At 48.1% G+C, this 19,774-nt stretch overlaps 1 protein-coding gene across 1 annotated transcript in view; it reads left to right on the top strand.

Moving 5' to 3' along the window:
- Positions 1 to 19,774, top strand: part of PKNOX2 (PBX/knotted 1 homeobox 2) — a 1,229,177-nt gene that overhangs the window by 740,644 nt on the left and 468,759 nt on the right. Inside the window, exon 6 of the mRNA XM_086957319.1 lies at positions 423 to 555. Within this exon, the coding sequence (XP_086813445.1) occupies positions 423 to 555 (133 nt within the window). The remainder of the gene's footprint in view (positions 1 to 422; positions 556 to 19,774) is intronic.

Genomic DNA, 19,774 nt, shown 5'->3' with positions numbered 1-19,774 from the left:
GCCCTTAGTGGCTTCACCGTTCTGTGCTGTCTAACCTATGCAGTTGTCCCTCTTCTTTCTAACTTCCCTCTAATAGTCTGAGAAAGCTAGAGCCCAGAAGGCACATTTTCGGTAGGCCCTTTCCACTACACATTTTAAATCAGATAATGTTGCAGGTATGTTTTTTTATACTCGGGGTAATAAAGCAACTTCCACAAGCTGCCAGTTGTTTTGCTTGTTGTTCTCCACTGAATTTATATCACAACAGACATGAGTGCCACCCTGCCAAATGGATGGAGCAGCAGGGCCCTGTGTTACACCCCTGGTTGTGCACGTGTCCCCATTCATTGTCTAATGGTAGAACAGAAACATGCATATGATATTGCTTTGTTTACAAGTGTTGATTTTTGTTCAAAAAGACCATATTTGTGCTTTTGTTGTAGGATCTCCTACAGCATTCTCCGAACTCTATAACTTCAGTGTCAAGCAACCCACAGGGAATTGTGGTGCCAGCCTCAACACTGCAGCAGGGGAACATCTCCATGGCAACTCTCAACTCTTCCCCTGTTGTGTCAGGTGGGATTTCTTTTGTCTCTCGAATTGGTAATGATGTGAAGTTTCATGTTCATGACTATTGTATCCATTGTGGTGTGTCTTTCAAGGAAGGCAATAGGAGAAAATGTCCCAGTCTAGAATTATGAATCCAGTAAAATCCCAAGGTCCATCTAGCACAAGCCCAATTGCTGCCCACACTACCACATAATCTCTTTTATTTACAACTTCAATTCAGCCTGTTAAAGCGTTCTATCGAATTTTATTTTAGTCTGCTTAAGGATTGTGTCTCTAGGATGGGTTACCAAGAACAGCTTGAACACCTTTTCTACTCACGAACTCTCCAATACACAACCATATGCAATTTTCATATTTTTAGATTTTGATGAGAAAATGTGCACATCATGTGGGTCAAAAACGAGCTTTTACTCAGTATCTCAAGAAATATCTAATCTTTGGGCCTTTGTTTTTTGAATGGTCACAGTGAGTCTCACAGTTTGCTTGGGAGGGAGAAATGAATAGAGCTTCATACGTGAATAATTCCTTGGTCAGTATGTCACACTTGAAAATTCCATCACGTTTTGAGTTTTCATACCTGTTGATGGAGGTCTTTGAAACCTCGTAGGATTTACTTTGGTTAGCAAAAAAACAAGAGATAATCTGCCCATGGCCAAAGTGGGTGGTTTAATTTAGATAAAATGTACTGACGGGGGATGTACCCTGAAAGTGGGGAAAACTTGCTAGAGCCCACATGGCTAATCTATCAAGTAAGTTTGAGAGTGGCTCCCAGCAGGTAAAGAACACTAAAATTAAAGTATAAATAGTCTCCCACACCATTCATGGTGGTCTTTTACTGGCTTAACTCGACTAGACATGGTGGTAGAGGAGTCATCCTAGTTCTAGGACACCCCCGCGCCACACGGCCACCAGCTGCTGCGTGTGCTCCCCGCCTTCTGCCTCACTGCCCCGGCTCCGCCGCGTGACCACGCCCCCTGACATGGAGCGGCGTGGTCTCTGCCAGCTTCCCGGCCTGTGTCCCTGCCTGCTGTTGCCATAGTGATCTGTTTGTTTTGTATTGATCTGTTTGCTATTTGCTGTTGATTTGTTTTCTTTCCTTCCCCATTTGTGCCTGCTTTCGCCTTCGTTTTTCTCGTCCCCGTCTCGTCCCTGCCTGCTGTTGCCATAGTGATCTGTTTGTTTTGTATTGAGCTGTGTGCTATTTGCTGTTGATTTGTTTTCTTTCCTTCCCCATTTGTGCCTGCTTTCGCCTTCGTTTTTCTCATCCCCGTCTCAACCCTCCCCGCTTCCCGCCTTCACCGCTAACCCCGCCCCTTTTCTTTGTGTACCCTCCCCGCTCCCGCCTCCCAGCTGCTCCGCCCCCCCCGCACACTTGGCCATATATGGCGACCGTGCGACGCAGGTGAGTGTGACCTAGTTCTAGGACACCCCCGCGCCGCACGGCCACCAGCTGCTGCGTGTGCTCCCCGCCTTCTGCCTCACTGCCCCGGCTCCGCCGCGTGACCACGCCCCCTGACATCGAGCGGCGTGGTCTCTGCCAGCTTCCCGGCCTGTGTCCCTGCCTGCTGTTGCCATAGTGATCTGTTTGTTTTGTATTGAGCTGTTTGCTATTTGCTGTTGATTTGTTTTCTTTCCTTCCCCATTTTTGCCTGCTTTCGCCTTCGTTTTTCTCGTCCCCGTCTCGTCCCTGCCTGCTGTTGCCATAGTGATCTGTTTGTTTTGTATTGAGCTGTGTGCTATTTGCTGTTGATTTGTTTTCTTTCCTTCCCCATTTGTGCCTGCTTTCGCCTTCGTTTTTCTCATCCCCGTCTCAACCCTCCCCGCTTCCCGCCTTCACCGCTAGCCCCGCCCCTTTTCTTTGTGTACCCTCCCCGCTCCCGCCTCCCAGCTGCTCCGCCCCCCGCGCACTTGGCCATATATGGCGACCGTGCGAACGCGCAGCGGTCACGCACAGCGGGCGCGCCGTTTGTGCGCCGAAGGCGCGCCAAAGGTAAGCCCGTCTGCGCCCGTCCGCGCCTGGACCGCGCCCAGTGCCAAGACCCCTGGCCCTCGAAGACCCCGGCCGACCCGCCTGACGTACACCGCCGCCAACCTCAGCGCTCTCAACGCCGGTCGACTCCCAGGATGCCACCAAGCCACACCACGACGCACCCACGGACCCTTCAGCTGCCACGCCTGCAAGTTCGCCTGCATCCGGACCTGCCTCGCACCAGCACCCGCCAAGTCGAACACCAGCAGCACCCACCTCAAGTGCATCCTGCTCAACACCCGCTCCGTCCACAGACACGCCATCGAACTCTGGAACCTCCTCGACACCACAGCCCCTGACGTTGCCTTCCTCACAGAGACCTGGATGAACGCCTCTTCAGCGCCCGACATCGCCATCGCCATCCCAGAGGGCTACAAGATCACCCGGAGGGATCGCACCTCCAACCAGATGGGAGGAGGCATCGCCATCATCCACAGGAACACCCTCCGCATCACGACCAGCACCGACAACACCCTCACCACCGCCGAACACCTGCACTTCCAGATCCACACCGACCCGAAGACCACCCTCAGAGGCACCCTGATCTACTGACCTCCGGGACCACGCACCCAATTCAGCGAGGACATCGCCGACTTCGTCAGCCCGCATGCCCTCCCCTCCGCTGACTACATCCTCCCGGGGGACCTCAACTTCCACCTGGAGAACAACAACGACCGCAACACCAGCACCCTGCTCGACAACCTCGCCAATCTTGGACTCAAGCAGCTGGTGTCCACCCCCACCCACCTCGCCGGACACACACTCGACGCAGTCTTCTCATCCAGCACAGACATCGCCTTCAGCCACGCCACAGAGCTTCAATGGACGGACCACAGCTGTGTCCACTTCACCTTCAAAAGAACGACGACCCACCACCACCAGCAACAGGTTGCCCGCAGAAGCTGGAACAAGATCACAGCCAACCAGCTCGCCACCTCCTTGAGCCAGCACCCTCCTGCCAGCTCAGCGAACCCCAGCCAGGCCGCCGACAACCTCACGAAGTGGATCAGCAACTGCGCGGACGAGCTCGCCCCGCTGAGGACCCCGCCCAGCAGACCCGGCAGCAAGAAAGCCCCATGGTTCACCGACGAACTCAAGAGCTCCAAGAAGAACTGCCGAGCCCTTGAGAAAGTCTGGAGAAGGGAACCAACACCGGACAACAGGACCACCTTCAAGCTTGCCACCCGGAAGCACCACCAGCTGATCCGCGCCGCCAAGAAAACTGCATTCAAGGACCGGCTGGACAACAACGCACACAACTGCAAGGAACTCTTCAACATCGTGAAAGAGCTTTCCAACCCCAGCGCAGGAAACAACGACATCACCCCATCGCAAGACCTCTGCAACTCCCTCGCCTCATACTTCCACAACAAGATCGCGGACATACACAACAGCTTCAACAACCAACCAACGCACACCACGACCGAACCACCACCCCCCACCACCACCCTCCGTGCCTGGAATCCAATCACCACCGAAGACACCGTCCGCATGATGAACTCCATCCACTCAGGATCTCCGACCGACCCCTGCCCCCACCACGTCTTCAACAAGGCCGACGTTGTCATCGCACCCCACCTGCGAGACATCATCAACACATCCTTCGACACAGCCACCTTCCCTGAGAGCTGGAAGCACGCCGAACTCAGCGCTCTACTCAAGAAACCCACAGCGGACCCCACCGAACTCAAGAATTACTGCCCCATCTCGCTCCTCCCGTTTCCAGCCAAAGTCATCGAGAAGACCGTCAACAAGCAGCTGGCCGCCTTCCTGGAGACGAATGGATCCCTCGACCCCTCACAGTCTGGCTTCCGAGCCAACCACAGCACCGAGACCGCCCTCATCGCCGCCACCGATGACATCCGAGCCCTTATGGACAACGGAGAAACAGCGGCCCTCATCCTCCTGGACCTCTCCGCGGCATTCGACACTGTTTGCCACCGCACCCTAGTACAGCGCCTCAGCAGCGTCGGAATCCAGGAGAAGGCTCTGGAGTGGATCATCTCCTTCCTCAACGGAAGAACACAGAGAGTCCGCCTACCACCGTACAAGTCAGAGGCCACCGAAGTCATCTGCGGCGTCCCTCAAGGATCCTCGCTGAGCCCCACCCTCTTCAACGTCTACATGAGCCCCTCGCAGCCATCGCACGCCAACACAACCTCAACATAATCTCCTACGCCGACGACACCCAGCTGGTCCTCTCCCTGACCAACGACCCCGCCGCCGCCAGAGCCAATCTGCACGAAGGGATGAAAGAGGTAGCCGAGTGGATGACGACCAGCCGCCTGAAACTGAACTCAGACAAGACGGAGGTCCTCATCCTAGGCTCTTCGCCCTCCGCCTGGGATGACTCCTGGTGGCCTCCCGCCCTGGGCACCGCACCCAAGCCGACAGACCACGCACGTAACCTGGGCTTCATCCTGGACTCCTCCCTCTCCATGACCAGGCAAGTCAACACCGTGTCCTCTGCGTGCTTCAACATCCTACGCATGCTACGGAAGATCTTCTGGTGGATCCCCACCGAGACCAGGAAGACCGTCACCCAGGCCCTCGTCACCAGTCGAATGGACTACGGCAACGCCCTCTACGCCTGTACCACCGCCAAGCTCCAGAAGAGACTCCAGCGGATCCAGAACGCCTCAGCCAGACTCATCCTCGACATCCCACGAACCAGCCACATCTCCGGACATCTCAGAGACCTGCATTGGCTCCCCGTCAACAAAAGAATCACCTTCCGCCTCCTCACCCACGCACACAAAGCCCTACACGACCAAGGCCCGAGCTACCTCAACAACTGAATCAACTTCTACGCTCCCAAACGCCACCTCCGTTCAGCCAACCACGCCCTCGCCGCCGTCCCCCGCATCCGAAGAGCGACAACAGGAGGAAGGTCCTTCTCCTACCTGGCCGCCAAGACCTGGAACTCCCTCCCGACCGACCTGCGCCTGACCCAAGACCACCTCTCCTTCAGGAAGAAGCTGAAGACCTGGCTGTTCGAGCAGTAACGGCACCCCCCTCCCCCCAGCGCCTTGAGACCCTACGGGTAAGTAGTGCCCTCTATAAATGTCCTTGATTGATCCTAATGTAAGCTCCAGCACCACCAGCATTTCTTGGAGTGGTGAAAGATGGTTCGGTTGCCAGAGGTAAGATTGAATCTAAAAGTCATTAGCTAAATCAACTTCAGCAAGGACCTGTCAATCAGACCTAAGGCTTCCAAAGCTCTATCCACTTTCTAGTTTTCCTGTTAGACTTATTACAGTACAACTGCCCTTTTTTCAATATAACATTTTTTTCAGTTTGTGAATTTGCTTTTCTAATCTATATTTTGGTCAATATTGCTCAACTGTGACATGAAAAAGTTATTTGTTATATTTTTTATTTACTATTTAGGAGCTCAATACAATGTTGGGCGGAATGCCTCCTCCCGACAGTTGGAATCTCCTCAACCATGTCGGAGCCCTTCTAACCTACATTCCGACTATCTGTATATGATGTTCACGGTCGGAACGTAAACAGCACGTCATTTCTAATCAGTTCCGACCGACTCACGGAGTATTCGTGTCAGTCGGAACCGCATGGTACAACCCAATGGACAACGTTTTCGCCCTCGGGATTATGATGTCGATTTACAATGGCCTTTCTGCATCAGCCTGTCCTACACAGAGAGGCTGTTTACACCGTATTCTTTTGTAAACACTTCTCATGTTTGGACAGAAATTTATAAAACCCTTGTTATTACAACTGGGCTTCAGATACTGTCGACCGGCGTATACATACTTGCAAACGCTTCCAGACATTTTTACATGCTTTTGTAATGTCGCGTTTTTTGTTGAGTGTCATAAATCCTAGGAAAAAGCTGTAAATTGTAATTATATCATTGTGATACCATGTTGGACCGTTTAATATTTTAAGTCTTCAATTTTTAAATAAGGATGAATTTTGTATAATTGTTTTTAATTTGTATTTTTGTTCATTCTTAAATCATTGTAGCCATGTATTTTGTAGCTTTTTATGACTCACTTTGTGATCTCGAATAAAACTTATGTTGATTGATTGGCTGTTGTACAGTGACATTGGGGGCCCCTGGCAGGGCCCCCTAGGTCCCTGCAGCCTAATGTTGATGGCCAAAGGGTACCTGAGGGACCCCCCCTGTAAAATCCTGCACTGTGTGTTAGGCACCATGGGGTGCCTGTGACAGGGTGCAGGGTTTTCCACGCACACCCTATTTCCCCGTAAGAGCTTGTGTTATGGATGGATGTCAGGCATAACATGAGCTCTCATGGGAAACAATGGGAATCCGACCAGACACCGTTTGGTCGCATCGTAATCCGGCAGTCGGAATTGCCAACCGCAAGTCAATCGGTCCCAATTCTAAGTCTATGTCGGGAGAGGCTTTCTGCCCAACATTGTAATGACCCACTTAGTGTCTTGCTGAAATGGAATAGAAACATGAGAGCACTTACAGAAAAAACTTGTGATCAGGGTATTCAGAGTGCACATGTAGTGGAAAGGAACCACTTGATGGCACCTAGAGTGGGTGATGGGTAGAAAATGCCATTTGGCACACGAGGGATGGGTACCTGGAAGCAGCGGCTCTCCCACTAAGGCGGAGGAGCATCACCCCACTGCTTCAACTGCAAGCTTAATACAAACAAAAAATGAGAATAACGCTTTGATATTATCATCTTATTTTATGTATTGAGACTGCAGTTGAAGTGGCTGTGCGGGGCTGGGATCCCTGTTTCACAGGAAGGAGGAGTGAGGGTTGCACCTTAAGTGTGCAATGACTGATTGTACTTTGCACGTTTTCACCCAGGCTGCATTACAGCCTGATTGAAGCACATGCCCAGGCTTCCATTCCCCATGTGAGTGCCGAACTACAGAACTCAGACCAGTCACAATGCTGCATTGCAGGGTTGTGATGGGCGGAAGCCTGTGTGCTTGCTTCCTGGTTCCTGCGTCCCAGGCTCCTATGTGGCGAAGAGGGCACGGCTGGTGACCAGCGCAATTAGCAGGTAAGTTTATTTTTCTGTTATTTTTATTTTTACCACTCCCTGCCCCCCCCCACCCCCCCCCCCCCCATCGTTCCCTACCAGCCCCCACTGGCACCTGGACTGTCCTAAAGGAGGCCTTTGTTGGTGGAGGCAATTTAGGGCACAAAGGGAGTGGGCACCTAATTGGGTGATTGGTGATGGGGAGCACAACATCCAGGAGCGGCTAATCAAATTGGGTGAATACCAATATGGTGAGCTATAGCTCTCACAGTTCACGTGATATTAGGAGGAGCCTTATTGCCTGTCGCAGTGCTCAAATGGAAGGAGGAATCCCCCTGCCATCTTAAATTAGATCCCAAAGGGACACTGTAACATTATATAAATTTACCTCGAGCACCCGCTAGATAATACCACACATTATGTGAACAGTGCATGCACAATAATAAGTCTTCTAGTTATTTCTTTTCTTTTCTTTTCTTATTTTGCCCAACCAACACGTGTTTCTTCATATAGGGAGTTCCCCACAACTTCTTCAGGGCTAAATGATACAATAAACACCACCAAAAATAGTGACAGTGTGCAGACCACACACAGTGACAAGAACACCCGTGTCATCGTGTCTCATAATTATAAATTTGACAACAGTGGGTATTTAACAGGTAGAAACCCATGCTCAAATGTTAAACATTCTTTTTGGACTTTGCTATGTATATCGTAAAAAATCCATCATGTAAACGTGTAATAATTTTATTCAGTAATATCAAGATCTCAACTCGTGGGACGTGGTGCGATTCTGGAAGAATAAAATTAGCTCTCTCTGGCAGGATTAGCCAGCCGTCAACACACTGTGTAATATCAATGTCACATGTAACATTAAAAGTGCAGCCTATTGACTGCAGCACACACCTGTCTTCTCTTGGAACGTTTGTCAAATCAATCCTGTGATTCAATATTAAATGAACTAGATATACCATTTGATATACTATGCAAAAAAGGCAGGTCACAATTACAATCTACAGATTGCCTCCTATCTTAAAACTTGTTCTACTTCAGTCCCGGCAGTCCAAAGTGTAACACCTCTGTTTCCTGTTTCTGTGTATTCTTATTACAGTATATTACATAGCATGTGATATGAAGCCAGTCTCAGTGTTTAGGTCTCACCTACGCAGCACGCATGCACTGTATAGGAAAAAGACCTTTAGTAATGGATTCAGTTTTGGCCCCAAAATTGTGCACGCGTTGCAATGCTTTCAATGGCAACGCGTGCACGTTTGGCGATTCACTTGCGGGAGCGAGCTTTGAACCATCTGTTTGTAATTAACATATGGTTTCAAAGATCGCTTCCACAAGATAAACAGGCACAGGCCCCCTCCTCTATCCCCTCCCGCTGCTGCCACCTCCTCTCCCCGTCAGCGCGAGGCGTGTGCACTTGTTTTTACTTAAAATCAACCTGCGACTTCATTGGCACAAACAAAACAAATTGATTCTGGCATTTATTGGAAAGTGCGCGCACGCTTTGTTTGAGTGATTAGCATAGGTCAGTTTTCATTCTTTGTTGACAGTGTGCGGCCACATATTGATTTTTTATTGAGGGAAGAATGGTGATATGTTTCACAGCTCCCCCTGACTTCTGCATTAGCGCTGCTCTGCCGTGCAGTGTGCATGTGAATAGTTTGGTGCTTATGCTATATGTAACAGTCTAAAGAACATCTTGTCACCATTATATTTAGCTGCATAGGTTTCCATTATCAGCGAATCCATGATTTAAGGGTTTGCTTCACATGTGTCACATTTTAAAAACACTTAAATGTGGTGTGAGTACCGAGGTGACCGTGTGGGGCACGAAAATTGGCAGCTTGGCTTCTACATTATTGTGAATTTATATAGCGCGTTGAAGCGCGCTGTGAACAGGTACATGCTTCTCAGTGGAGCCCAGGGTTAGTTTAGCAGTATCCTACATTCCCGTCTGTACATTTAGCACTGTTTAATCGTACATGTGTGTTTGTCTGAACAGTGGCATGTCTGGGTTTTAGCGTATTACGCCGCTTGTGTGCACGCGCGCAGCGTCCACTTCAGGGACACCACGCTCTGTTCTTTTTTTTTTCTTACTTTGAAACTGAGGGTGGCACTGCTTGAAAGACACTGCGCTCCGTTCCTTTATATATATTTTACCTTTAACACTAAACGCAGCGCCCGCTTCAAGGACATCACGCTCAGTGTTAAAGTAAAAAAAAAAAAACAAGCACAGTGTCCTTGAAGCAGCGCCTCTCTCAGTTTTAAACTCAAGCATTTGCAATGCAATTGAACCTATTGAATTTGCAAATGCTTGTTAGTGCTATGGTGTTCCTCTATTTAGTTAGCGCCTGATATTGGATCTGTTTTCACACACAGGTCCGGACTGGCCATAGTGGGCACCGGGCAATCCCCCAATGCGCCGCACGGGTGGGGGCCAGTTTTGGGCCCCTGGGTGCTGTTTTTGCAGCATAGCTGCAAAATCGGCCTGGTACCAAAATCGGACGAAAACAGGCCCAGGCAAAGAGCTCGGCAGCACCTCCAATCCCCCGAGTGATGAGGGGGGGGGGGGCGGCCGAGCACTTTGCCAGGGCCGGTTGTGGTTCCCAGTCCGGCCCTGTTCACACCCATTACATGTCTGTTGAATGGGAAAAGGACACAGACATCTATCAACCCCGGGGCCCATCTGAAATACACATGAGTCAGTGCAAACTACCCTAATCTGTAATGGGTTCAGAAACTATTAGCGTTCAGCTTTCCTATTGACATTTTTTAGTATTTTGTTAGCGTGAAATCTATTGACTGTTTGGAGTTAAAGTTGCTGCGCACTGCTGGTCTGAACTTGCATATTTTAAAGTCAAAGTTGTTTCTGGACAATACCGTCATAGTTGCTGCAGAGTTTACACTACAAGGCTCTCACATCTCACTTTGAGCCCTTTCAAAGATGATGCAGTGTAAAAGACACCGGCATCTACAAAATGTTGGCCTTTAATGCTTTTGCCCAGGGTTCAGTTTTATTTTAATTACTTTCCTAGCTCACAAACAAAAAGTAACTGATTACTTTTTTAATGTAGCAATTTTCTTGTGGCGGTGACTAATGTTACTCGTGGGCTTTTGAATGTCTGCATTGTCTTTTGATTTTTATTAGATCATTGGCGTGTTTTCTATATAGGATTTTGTTTCACATAAAGGTCGCCGTTTATCAGACAGCACAGCTGACTGGCTGGGTATGCAAAAGACATCTTGGTGAAGTTGACCTAGTGATTCATTTCCGCCCATGGTTTGCTATTGGCTTTGTGGTTTCTAGCTCACATCAGTATTCTTGCACAAACTAGTTTTCTGTAATAAAAGGCCTTTAAATCTTACCCCGTCACATTTGCTGAGCATCCACAGACAGAGGTAAGATGTCAAGCTGTGTTTTCTTGTCCGCCTGGTGTTTATTTTGCTTTTGAGTTGCTCGAAAGTGAAAACGTTTATTTAACAAGTATTTGCAATGCAATAGGTCTTGCATTTACACAAGTTTAAGCTATTAGCATTGTAAATGACAATGCCTTTTATTTATGTTTTAAAACAAAAACAAAAATAAAAGGCATTGTTATTTGCAATGCCAATAGCTCAAACTTGTGTAAATGTGAGACCTATTGCATTGCAAATGTTTGTTTTGACTATGTGGTCAGTTAAATGGCATTATCTATTCATCTCACGGTATCCTGTGGAAAAAGGTATCCCGTGCCTCTTGATCCGTCACTCCAAAAACCTGGTCAATTTCCTCTCCAGAATAATTCTATGAGTCCTTCACACCCTGTAAGTAACAAGCATTTGCAATGCAATAGGTCTCACAGTTGTTAGAGTTTGGGCCATTGGCATTGTAAATGGCAATGTCTTTTATTTATGTGTTGGTTTTTAAAATGTAAATAAAAGGCATTGTCATTTACAATGCCAATAGGTTAAACTTTTGCAAATGCGGGACCTATTACATTGCAAATGCTTGTTTATGAATTCCCTCCGAGGGTACTGGCCAGCCTTTCTCCTTTTTAGATGCCCTCCTCTCTTACGGCTGGACAGTAGCTGCCTTACACTGTTAGCACCCAAGCGACCCCGCTTTGGGATTTGCATCCCTCGCGACCCCTTTTATCAGTGTGCAGAGCACTTCTCTACTGCAAGTCACAACGTACCCACGGGGCGGACGAGCCAGAGCCATGATAACAAATTACAGCAACAGGACACAAGCGGCTAAAAAAAAAACCAGAACTCAAACGTAGACTTTTTTGTCTCACTGCATAAACGCTTTCTTTGATTTTATGGGCCCGAATTACATGCGCTGCCTGGGTGGTACTGATTTTTCTGGGCCGCTATTTTACATAAGTGCCGTATTACATAGGTGCGCACAGGAGGTAAAAATAAATAGTAAAGGCTGGATAACCAGCATAAGGAAGAACGAACATTCTCGGATTACTTAGTTTGCAGGTTGCTTAATTGGCGCCGATATTTGAAAAGATAGATGCAAATGTTTATTGTAACTTGTCAACACATGCAGATTTCAGTGCAAATGGCAATTAGACACGTTTTGCTCCACTAGGTTCATGAGCTTAACCTCTACCTGGTCTATCTGCTGTGAGCTCAGTTGGGACCCGGCGAAGCCTTCTTCAGAAATGCCCTGTTCTGCGCCAGCGAGCTGATGATGGCGTCCAGGGGCAAGAGGAGGAGACGCGGAGAGACTGACATCGGGGAGAGTGAGCCCGAACAGCAGAGCCATGAGAGGAGGGATGCATGCACCTGGACATCTTGTCATCATTTATTTATTTATTTATGCGTTTTTATACAGCGCAGACTTCACCCGACGACGTCAGAGCGCTTCACAGTAGGAACAGAAAATTACAAGTGAACAATTATAGTGGACCCGCCTACAGGAAGAATGAGAGTCACGATCAGGAACACCGGTTCTGTGCATGTTTTACTCCTCCCTGGGGCGTTTGACAGCCCTTGGGCTGATGCACCTATTCCTGGCAGAGACAGCTCCTGTCATCTTTCGAGTCGGAGCCGCCTCACTACAATGGCCAGGTCCTGTCTCGAGCAGCCCAGGGTTACATATTACACTGCAATCCTTAAAGGCCGCAGTGCCCCCTAGAGGCTAGCCGATGATACGGCCTCTGAAGTTAACAAGCAAAACAGAAAGCAGCTTGACATCCGGCCTGGGGAGGAGACTTGGGATGGCGAGGGCTGCCCCCGCATGCGCTGACCTGCAACTTTTGCGTGCCCCGGCGCCAAAGAGGAAGTGCGGGGGCTGAAGTCCCGGGACCCGGGTGAAGAGCAGGACATAGCAGTGCGGGGCTCCCATGCCTATGAAGAGAGCCCCACATTGTGCAGCCAGAACTGTTGAAGAGCTGGAGTGCTCCATCCCCCCCAGACCGGGTTAGTCGATGGCCCGAAAGTTACACTGTAGTGGCTGAACGTGAAAGTGAAAGTGTATGCCGGCTTGCCTGCGAAAGCGGGACAAACGATGTGTGCGTGGCTGTGCGCGTCGATGGCCCGAATGTTACACTGTAGTGGCTGAATGCGAAAGTGAAACTGTATGCTGGCTTGCCTGCGAAAGCGGGACAGGCGATGTGCGCGTGGCTGTACGTGCGCGTCCACAGACCCCAATCACTGCGCGCGCCCCTGTCTGTCTCCCTTGAGAGGCATGACGCTGACAATAAGTCTCGCTAGCGACAGCGCTTTCGCGCTGCAACGCCAGGCAAGACCTAAAAACCACCCGTCACTCTCCATTATTATTATATCCATTAGTAATTTATGACAAATCTCTACTTTCAAAAAGAATTACCTGCCTAAAATCGATTACTCTTCAAGCTTTCATCCGGCATGTATTGACCACTTCATATTCACTGAAGCGGAACCATTACCTATGACCCCTCCAGTATTTGTCTGCAAATACTGGCCAGAACTGCTATAGCGCATATGCTCCGTACAGTATATTGGCCCCGGCCTGTCGCCATGTTGGAAGGGCTGGTCACCATCAGCGCGGTCTTAACAGAACAGCTCTAAAACTGCTTCCAAATAACATACTAATCAGAAAGCCCAAGCTCATATTGTAATTGTTGTTAATAACATCGGTCATTCCATACTCTCCATGTCAGTATTTTCTGTTCGTTCTTGTACAAAACCTTTATCTCTCGTGGGTGCATTAGTATTTTAGAGAACTCAACTCCACAAGTGAATTAACCAATTTCTCACAGGCTGCATTTAGAGAATTCAAATAACTTCTTAAGGTATGTCATAACCTCTATCTGGTCAACTTCTTCGTGCCAGAAGGCACCAAGTCTCTCTAAACAAACTTCAATTTGTCATGAGTATTATTATTCAAAACACATCACCCCCACTTCTATAAGCGGCGATTTTATTTGTCTAAATATGTTTGATGTTTTTAATGCAGGCATTAGGTCACAAGTTCAAATGCATTCCAGTTACATTCCTCCATGTTTGCAAAAGAGTGCATCTACGCATTCGTCTATCATTGACCGTCCAATTGGTCATTGTGGATTAATGATAAAAAGTCCATTGATACATGTGTGCCTTAATCACCTAGAACATATTGTAATTTTTGATCAGTGTTAAGGCCTAGCTCTCCGACTTTTAGGACAATGAACCAGATTGCCTCCTTACGTCTTCGATTGGGTTCCCTATTCCCCCTTCAGGGATCTAGGTCCATCTGGTCTATACTGTAAAACAAGAACCGTTTTTGTTGACATTCTGCTGCATGAATTGCCATCGGGTATCTTATGTCCTCTTGTTTGAGGGCTCTGAAGTGTTTACTGATTCTCTGAGTGCTCTGATTGTACCACCAACATAAATGCGTTTGTATTTGCTTTCAATGATGTATACTACATATTTGGTGTTGCAATTGATATTAACCCCTTCCACACTCATGACGAGCTGGGCTCGTCATGGTGTAGCCTCCTCGCACACTGATGACGAGCCCAGCTCGTCATGTAAAGTGCGATTTACTAAAACTCAGCATACGAGCAGAATAAGAGCAGCGCGCATGAGGTTAAGTCGTACATCATACATCCTCCTGTCTGCTCCATTGAAGTTCTTTTTCTTGTTATGAGCCCATCTGCACCTCCCGCAGTGTCCACATTTAAAAAACCTCGGGGCATATTACCAAGCAATAGCGATAATTATCGCTATTGCTTGGTTAGAGCCAAAAATTTACCACTGGGCTGCGGCGATTTTTACCGCAAATAAACCTTGGTATTACCAAGGTTTATCGCAAATGCGACAAAAATCGCCGCAATGCATGAATATCGCTGAAAAGTCAGCGATATTCATGCTTTACCGAGCTAATGCTCTTAGCCATGTTATCCACCTCCCATTGGATAACATAGCTAACAAATGCTCAGGGCAGGTGTTCGCTTTTGGAGATATTAGCGCTTAGTGCGAATATCTCCAAAAGTTGGTAATAGGAGATAGCGATGTTAGTGACTGTTTTCAGTCGCTAACATCTTGGCACGCCCACTTTGCATGTCATTAGTGATAAATATCACTGACATGCAAAGTGGGGCCCAAGATGGTCGCTATCTCCTACTAGCTGTCTCTAACTGGTGTTAGAGACAGCTAGGTAATAGGGAGATAATTTTATCTCCGCTTTCTTGGCTTTTAAAGCCAAAAAAGCGGAGATAAACCCCCTTGATAATATGCCCCCTCAATGTTTATTTTTTCATCCAGTGTGCTGGTTTCTTGTGTCGAGGATAGCTAGGGCTCAATTTTGATTTCAATGTCCTGGCCTGTCTAGAACTGATCTCTGGTCTCCCCAAGGGGAATTCTTCTAGTGTTTTGTCTGCACGCAAGATGTCCCATTGCTTATGCATGCTTTTCATAAACACCCTGGATGATCCATTATAATCAGTTATTAGCTGTATCCTGTTTGTCGTATGAGGTTTTTGTGCTTCGTCTCTCAAAGTATCCTGTCTCTCGATTTTGAGGACCTTTTGCTCAATTGTTTTCATCGTCTGTTTATCAAAACCCCTAGCAGAAAAGCATGACTTCATATTCTTTATACATATTTTGAAGTCTGCATCATTACTACAATTTCTTCCTGCACTAGTTAGTTCACCAAAAGGAATGGCCCGAATCTGATGTCTAGGGTGTACACTTGTTGCATGTAGTATCGAATTACATGAAGATTATTTCCGGTACAGTCTACTTTCTATCTGGGTATCTTGTATGAACAACTCAACATCTAAAAGTACAATGTTAGTCATGCTATACTGGTATGTGAACCTGATGGCCATATCTTTGGTGTTTAAGTGTTCACAAAATTGTTTCAGCTTCTCCATTGGTCCAAACCAGTTCATAATTTATCGGAGATTTTTGTAAAATGCTGCAGCCCATCACTAGGTAGCCTCTGAGCACTGTATGGTGAGATACAATGGTGTGGTAGAGAGTCAACAGATGTGATGGTTAGCAACATGAACCAAATACAAGTGAAATTACGTAAAGCCTTGAAAAGAAACCATAATTAGAGGGATGAGATCGGCAGACTGATATCAGTTGGTTTTAGACATCTAACTAACATAGATAGCCTGGTCAAGGCAAAGAACGAGGTAGCATGGGAAGGCTAGCCGTATTGTTGCCTGAATATGTGGTTTTAAGCAGTCTTCTAAATCTGAGGAGTTCAGTTTAGGATGCAACTTGGAAAGAGGCATTAGGGTCCACAGAACTGGTTTTGACTAACAGAGCTGCTCGCTGTGGCAGAGTCAATGGTATCTGGGCGACTATCTAGTGCAAAATAGGGCTAATAAAAGGGTATCTCTATGAGTAAAAGGAAGAAGTATCTCTATGAGTTAAAGGTCTTAGGACAATTCGCATTTGGTACGCTCTGGCTGGTGCTGTTTGAATGTGGCTGTTGATACACAGATCATGGAGGCATTAGAGTGGGCAAATTCACTCTGGGTGTTATGAAGGATTGGTGGGTGCTCTAGTATGTTGTGGAGTAAAGGGAAATATTTTATGTTTTAAAGATAAAATGTAATATTTGAGTCATCTAGTCACATTAGGGGTTTTACTTCAAAGTTTTTTAATTAGACATTGACGCTAAAGATTTCATTCAGAGTCTGTCTGACTGTGGTTCCCTTCATAAATTGACTGAAACAACGGGTTTCCAAAACTCATCCAATTCAATGACACACATGTAAAGTTGTGAGAACAAATGAAGTAGTTGCATCCTGTGTCTAGGAATTCGAAAGATTTCAGTGTGCAATATTTGATTTTTTTATGGCCGCATCCTGCATTCAGTTCCCAATGGTGCTCCTCACCTCAGCAGGAAACAGGCTACACTACAGCAGCAACAAAGCCGCATATGCTCTGTGGTTCACCGGTGGAAACAGCAGGTACGGTGCTGGGAGCGGGAGCAGGCAGATGGATGGGTAAAACCCACTCATTGTCTATTTGTTGAGTCTGTGTGGGCGCCAGTGCTATCGGCAAAAGGGCCTCTCAGTGTAGGCAATACCATGGAGCAAATAATGAGGCATACACGCTCTGCAGTCAGGTGCTGGCTGAGGAACCTCGTGACCAGGTTCCATCCTTAATTGTTATCTCCCACTTAAAGTAACAGGTCAGATCACCTGATGCATGTTCACGGACCCAGAAAAACAAACACGCCTATACCGGTCATAAATAATAGAGGAATCGACCCCAAAAATTGCATTTCTCCTTAACCCAGACTTAAAAAGTAAAAAAGAGAAACTGTTGTGTCGTACTTAATACAAATACACAATGAGAAAATGACTAGATGGCATTTCAACAATTAACAACTTGGTGAAATGGGTGAAACAAGAGAGAGAGAGAGAGATCGAGAGAGACGAACAAATACTTCTCCTAGTATTGGCACATTAGATCAATTTATTACCACAAAGTCCGCCAGATGGGAGGACCTCATTGAGAGGGGCCTGAGTTGGTACTTCTCAGTCCTGTTGCTACCTGGGAGTCTCACCACCAGCTCCAGACCATTCTAGGGGTTGACATACCTCAGGATCATAGTGCAGACTTGTACTGTCCTCTCTTGACCTGTCACTGGACATGGACGTGGTTGCTGACACGGGTAGTTCATCATCCTCTGGAGAGGGTGTTAGCATGGGCAAAGAGACTTGGCTCCTTGGACATCTGGCTCCTGGGTAATCCTCCTCAGGTTTTGCACACTGTGATTGTTTGATGGTGGTGGATCGGCAACAGTGGCAGCCAGTCACCAAAAGGGCTTAAAGAAAGGCACATTTTGCGTGACATTCTCACCTTGCTTTTGAGCAGTTATCATAGTTTCTTTCACGGAGGTCACTTTCAATGGGGCACCTCAAAAGGCAGCAAAAACTTGCTCCGGGATGCTAGTTCCTAACTAGCACCATTTCACCAACATCAATGACTCTCCACTTGACACGTTGTGCTTGAGAAACATGAACATTCTGTACCTGGTACTGACACTGTAATACATCCACTTGGTTGCATACAACTGAGGGTTTCTCTATATGGGGAATGGTATCATTCAAGTCCTGATTCAAGCACAGGTCACTGGCACTCACCTTGGTTGTGGCATGCGGCATGAGCAGGTGTTACCTCAGAAGTGTACAGGACACATTCCATATTCTGTCCATTTGCCAGGGCAATTCTAAGAGTCTTGTTAAGAGGCTGCATAAATATTTCAACCTCTCCGTTGGCTTGAGGCCAAAGTGGTGTAATTTGTCCGTGACGGATGTCACATGATTGTAAATACTGTGTGAACTCCTGAAAGGATAATGAGGGACCATTGTCTGTTTGAATCTCACTCAACAACCCATGAGTGGCCATGACTTTTTCCAAACAGTGGATGGTATTGCTGGCTGTTGTTTGACTCAATGACCTCAACTTCAGGGTAATTTGAAAAATCATCTGTGACAACCAGCATGTGACTGTAATTGGGTAGACTTCGGAAATCAGCACTAGCTCTGTGCCAACAACAACAACAACAACAATTTGTATAGCGCGCTACTCACCCGTAAGGGTCTGAAGGCGCTGGGGGGGTTGCTACTGCTCGAACAACCAGGTCTTGAGTTGTTTCCTGAAGGAGAGATGGTCCAGGGTCAGCCGTAGGTGAGTGGGGAGGGAGTTCCATGTCTTGGCTGCCAGGTAGGAGAAGGATCTTCCTCCGACGGTGGATTTGCGAATTCGTGGGACGGAGGCGAGGGCGAGGCTGGCGGATTGGAGCTGGCGGGTGGGAGTGCAGAATGTGAGGCGGCTGTTGAGGTACTTCGGGCCCTTGTCGTGGAGAGCCTTGTGTGCATGGGTGAGGAGTCTGAACGTTATCCTCTTGCTGACGGAGAGCCAGTGCAGGACTTTCAGGTGGGCAGAGATGTGGCTGTGGCGAGGGATGTCCAGGATGAGTCGTGCTGAGGCGTTCTGAATGCGCTGGAGTCTTTTCTGGAGTTTTGCTGTTGTTCCAGCGTAGAGGGTGTTCCCGTAGTCCAGACGGCTGGTGACGAGGGCCTGGGTGACCGTCTTCCTGGTTTCGGTGGGGATCCATCTGAAGATCTTCCGGAGCACGCGCAGGGTGTTGAAAGAAGATGATGAGACGGCGTTGACTTGCTTGGTCATCGTGAGGGAGGAGTCCAGGATGAAGCCCAGGTTGCGTGCGTGGTCCGTTGGCTTGGGTGCGGTGCCCAGGGGAGGGGGCCACCAGGAGTCGTCCCATGCAGAGGGAGATGGTCCGAGGATGAGGGCTTCCGTCTTGTCTGAGTTCAGTTTCAGACGGCTGATCTTCATCCATTCTGCGACGTCTTTCATTCCTTCCTGGAGGTCGGCTTTGGCGGTGGCGGGGTCATTGGTGAGGGAGAGGATCAACTGGGTGTCGTCGGCGTAGGAGACGATGTTGAGGTTGTGTTGGCGAGCGATGGCTGCGAGAGGGCTCATGTAGACGTTGAAGAGGGTGGGGCTGAGTGATGATCCTTGCAGAACGCCGCAGATGACTTCGGTGGCTGCGGATCTGAACGGGGGGAGGCGTACTCTCTGGGTTCTTCCGGCGAGGAACGAGATGATCCACTCCAGTGCCGCTCCTTGGATTCCGGTGTTGCTGAGGCGCTGTATCAGGGTGCAGTGGCATACGGTGTCGAAGGCTGCTGAGAGATCCAGGAGTATGAGGGCAGCAGTTTCCCCGTTGTCGATCAGGGAC

This window comes from Lissotriton vulgaris, chromosome 2_1 (assembly GCF_964263255.1).
Source record: "Lissotriton vulgaris chromosome 2_1, aLisVul1.2, whole genome shotgun sequence".
Taxonomy (NCBI): Eukaryota; Metazoa; Chordata; class Amphibia; order Caudata; family Salamandridae; genus Lissotriton; species Lissotriton vulgaris.
This window is presented reverse-complemented; position numbering and strand designations above follow the sequence as displayed.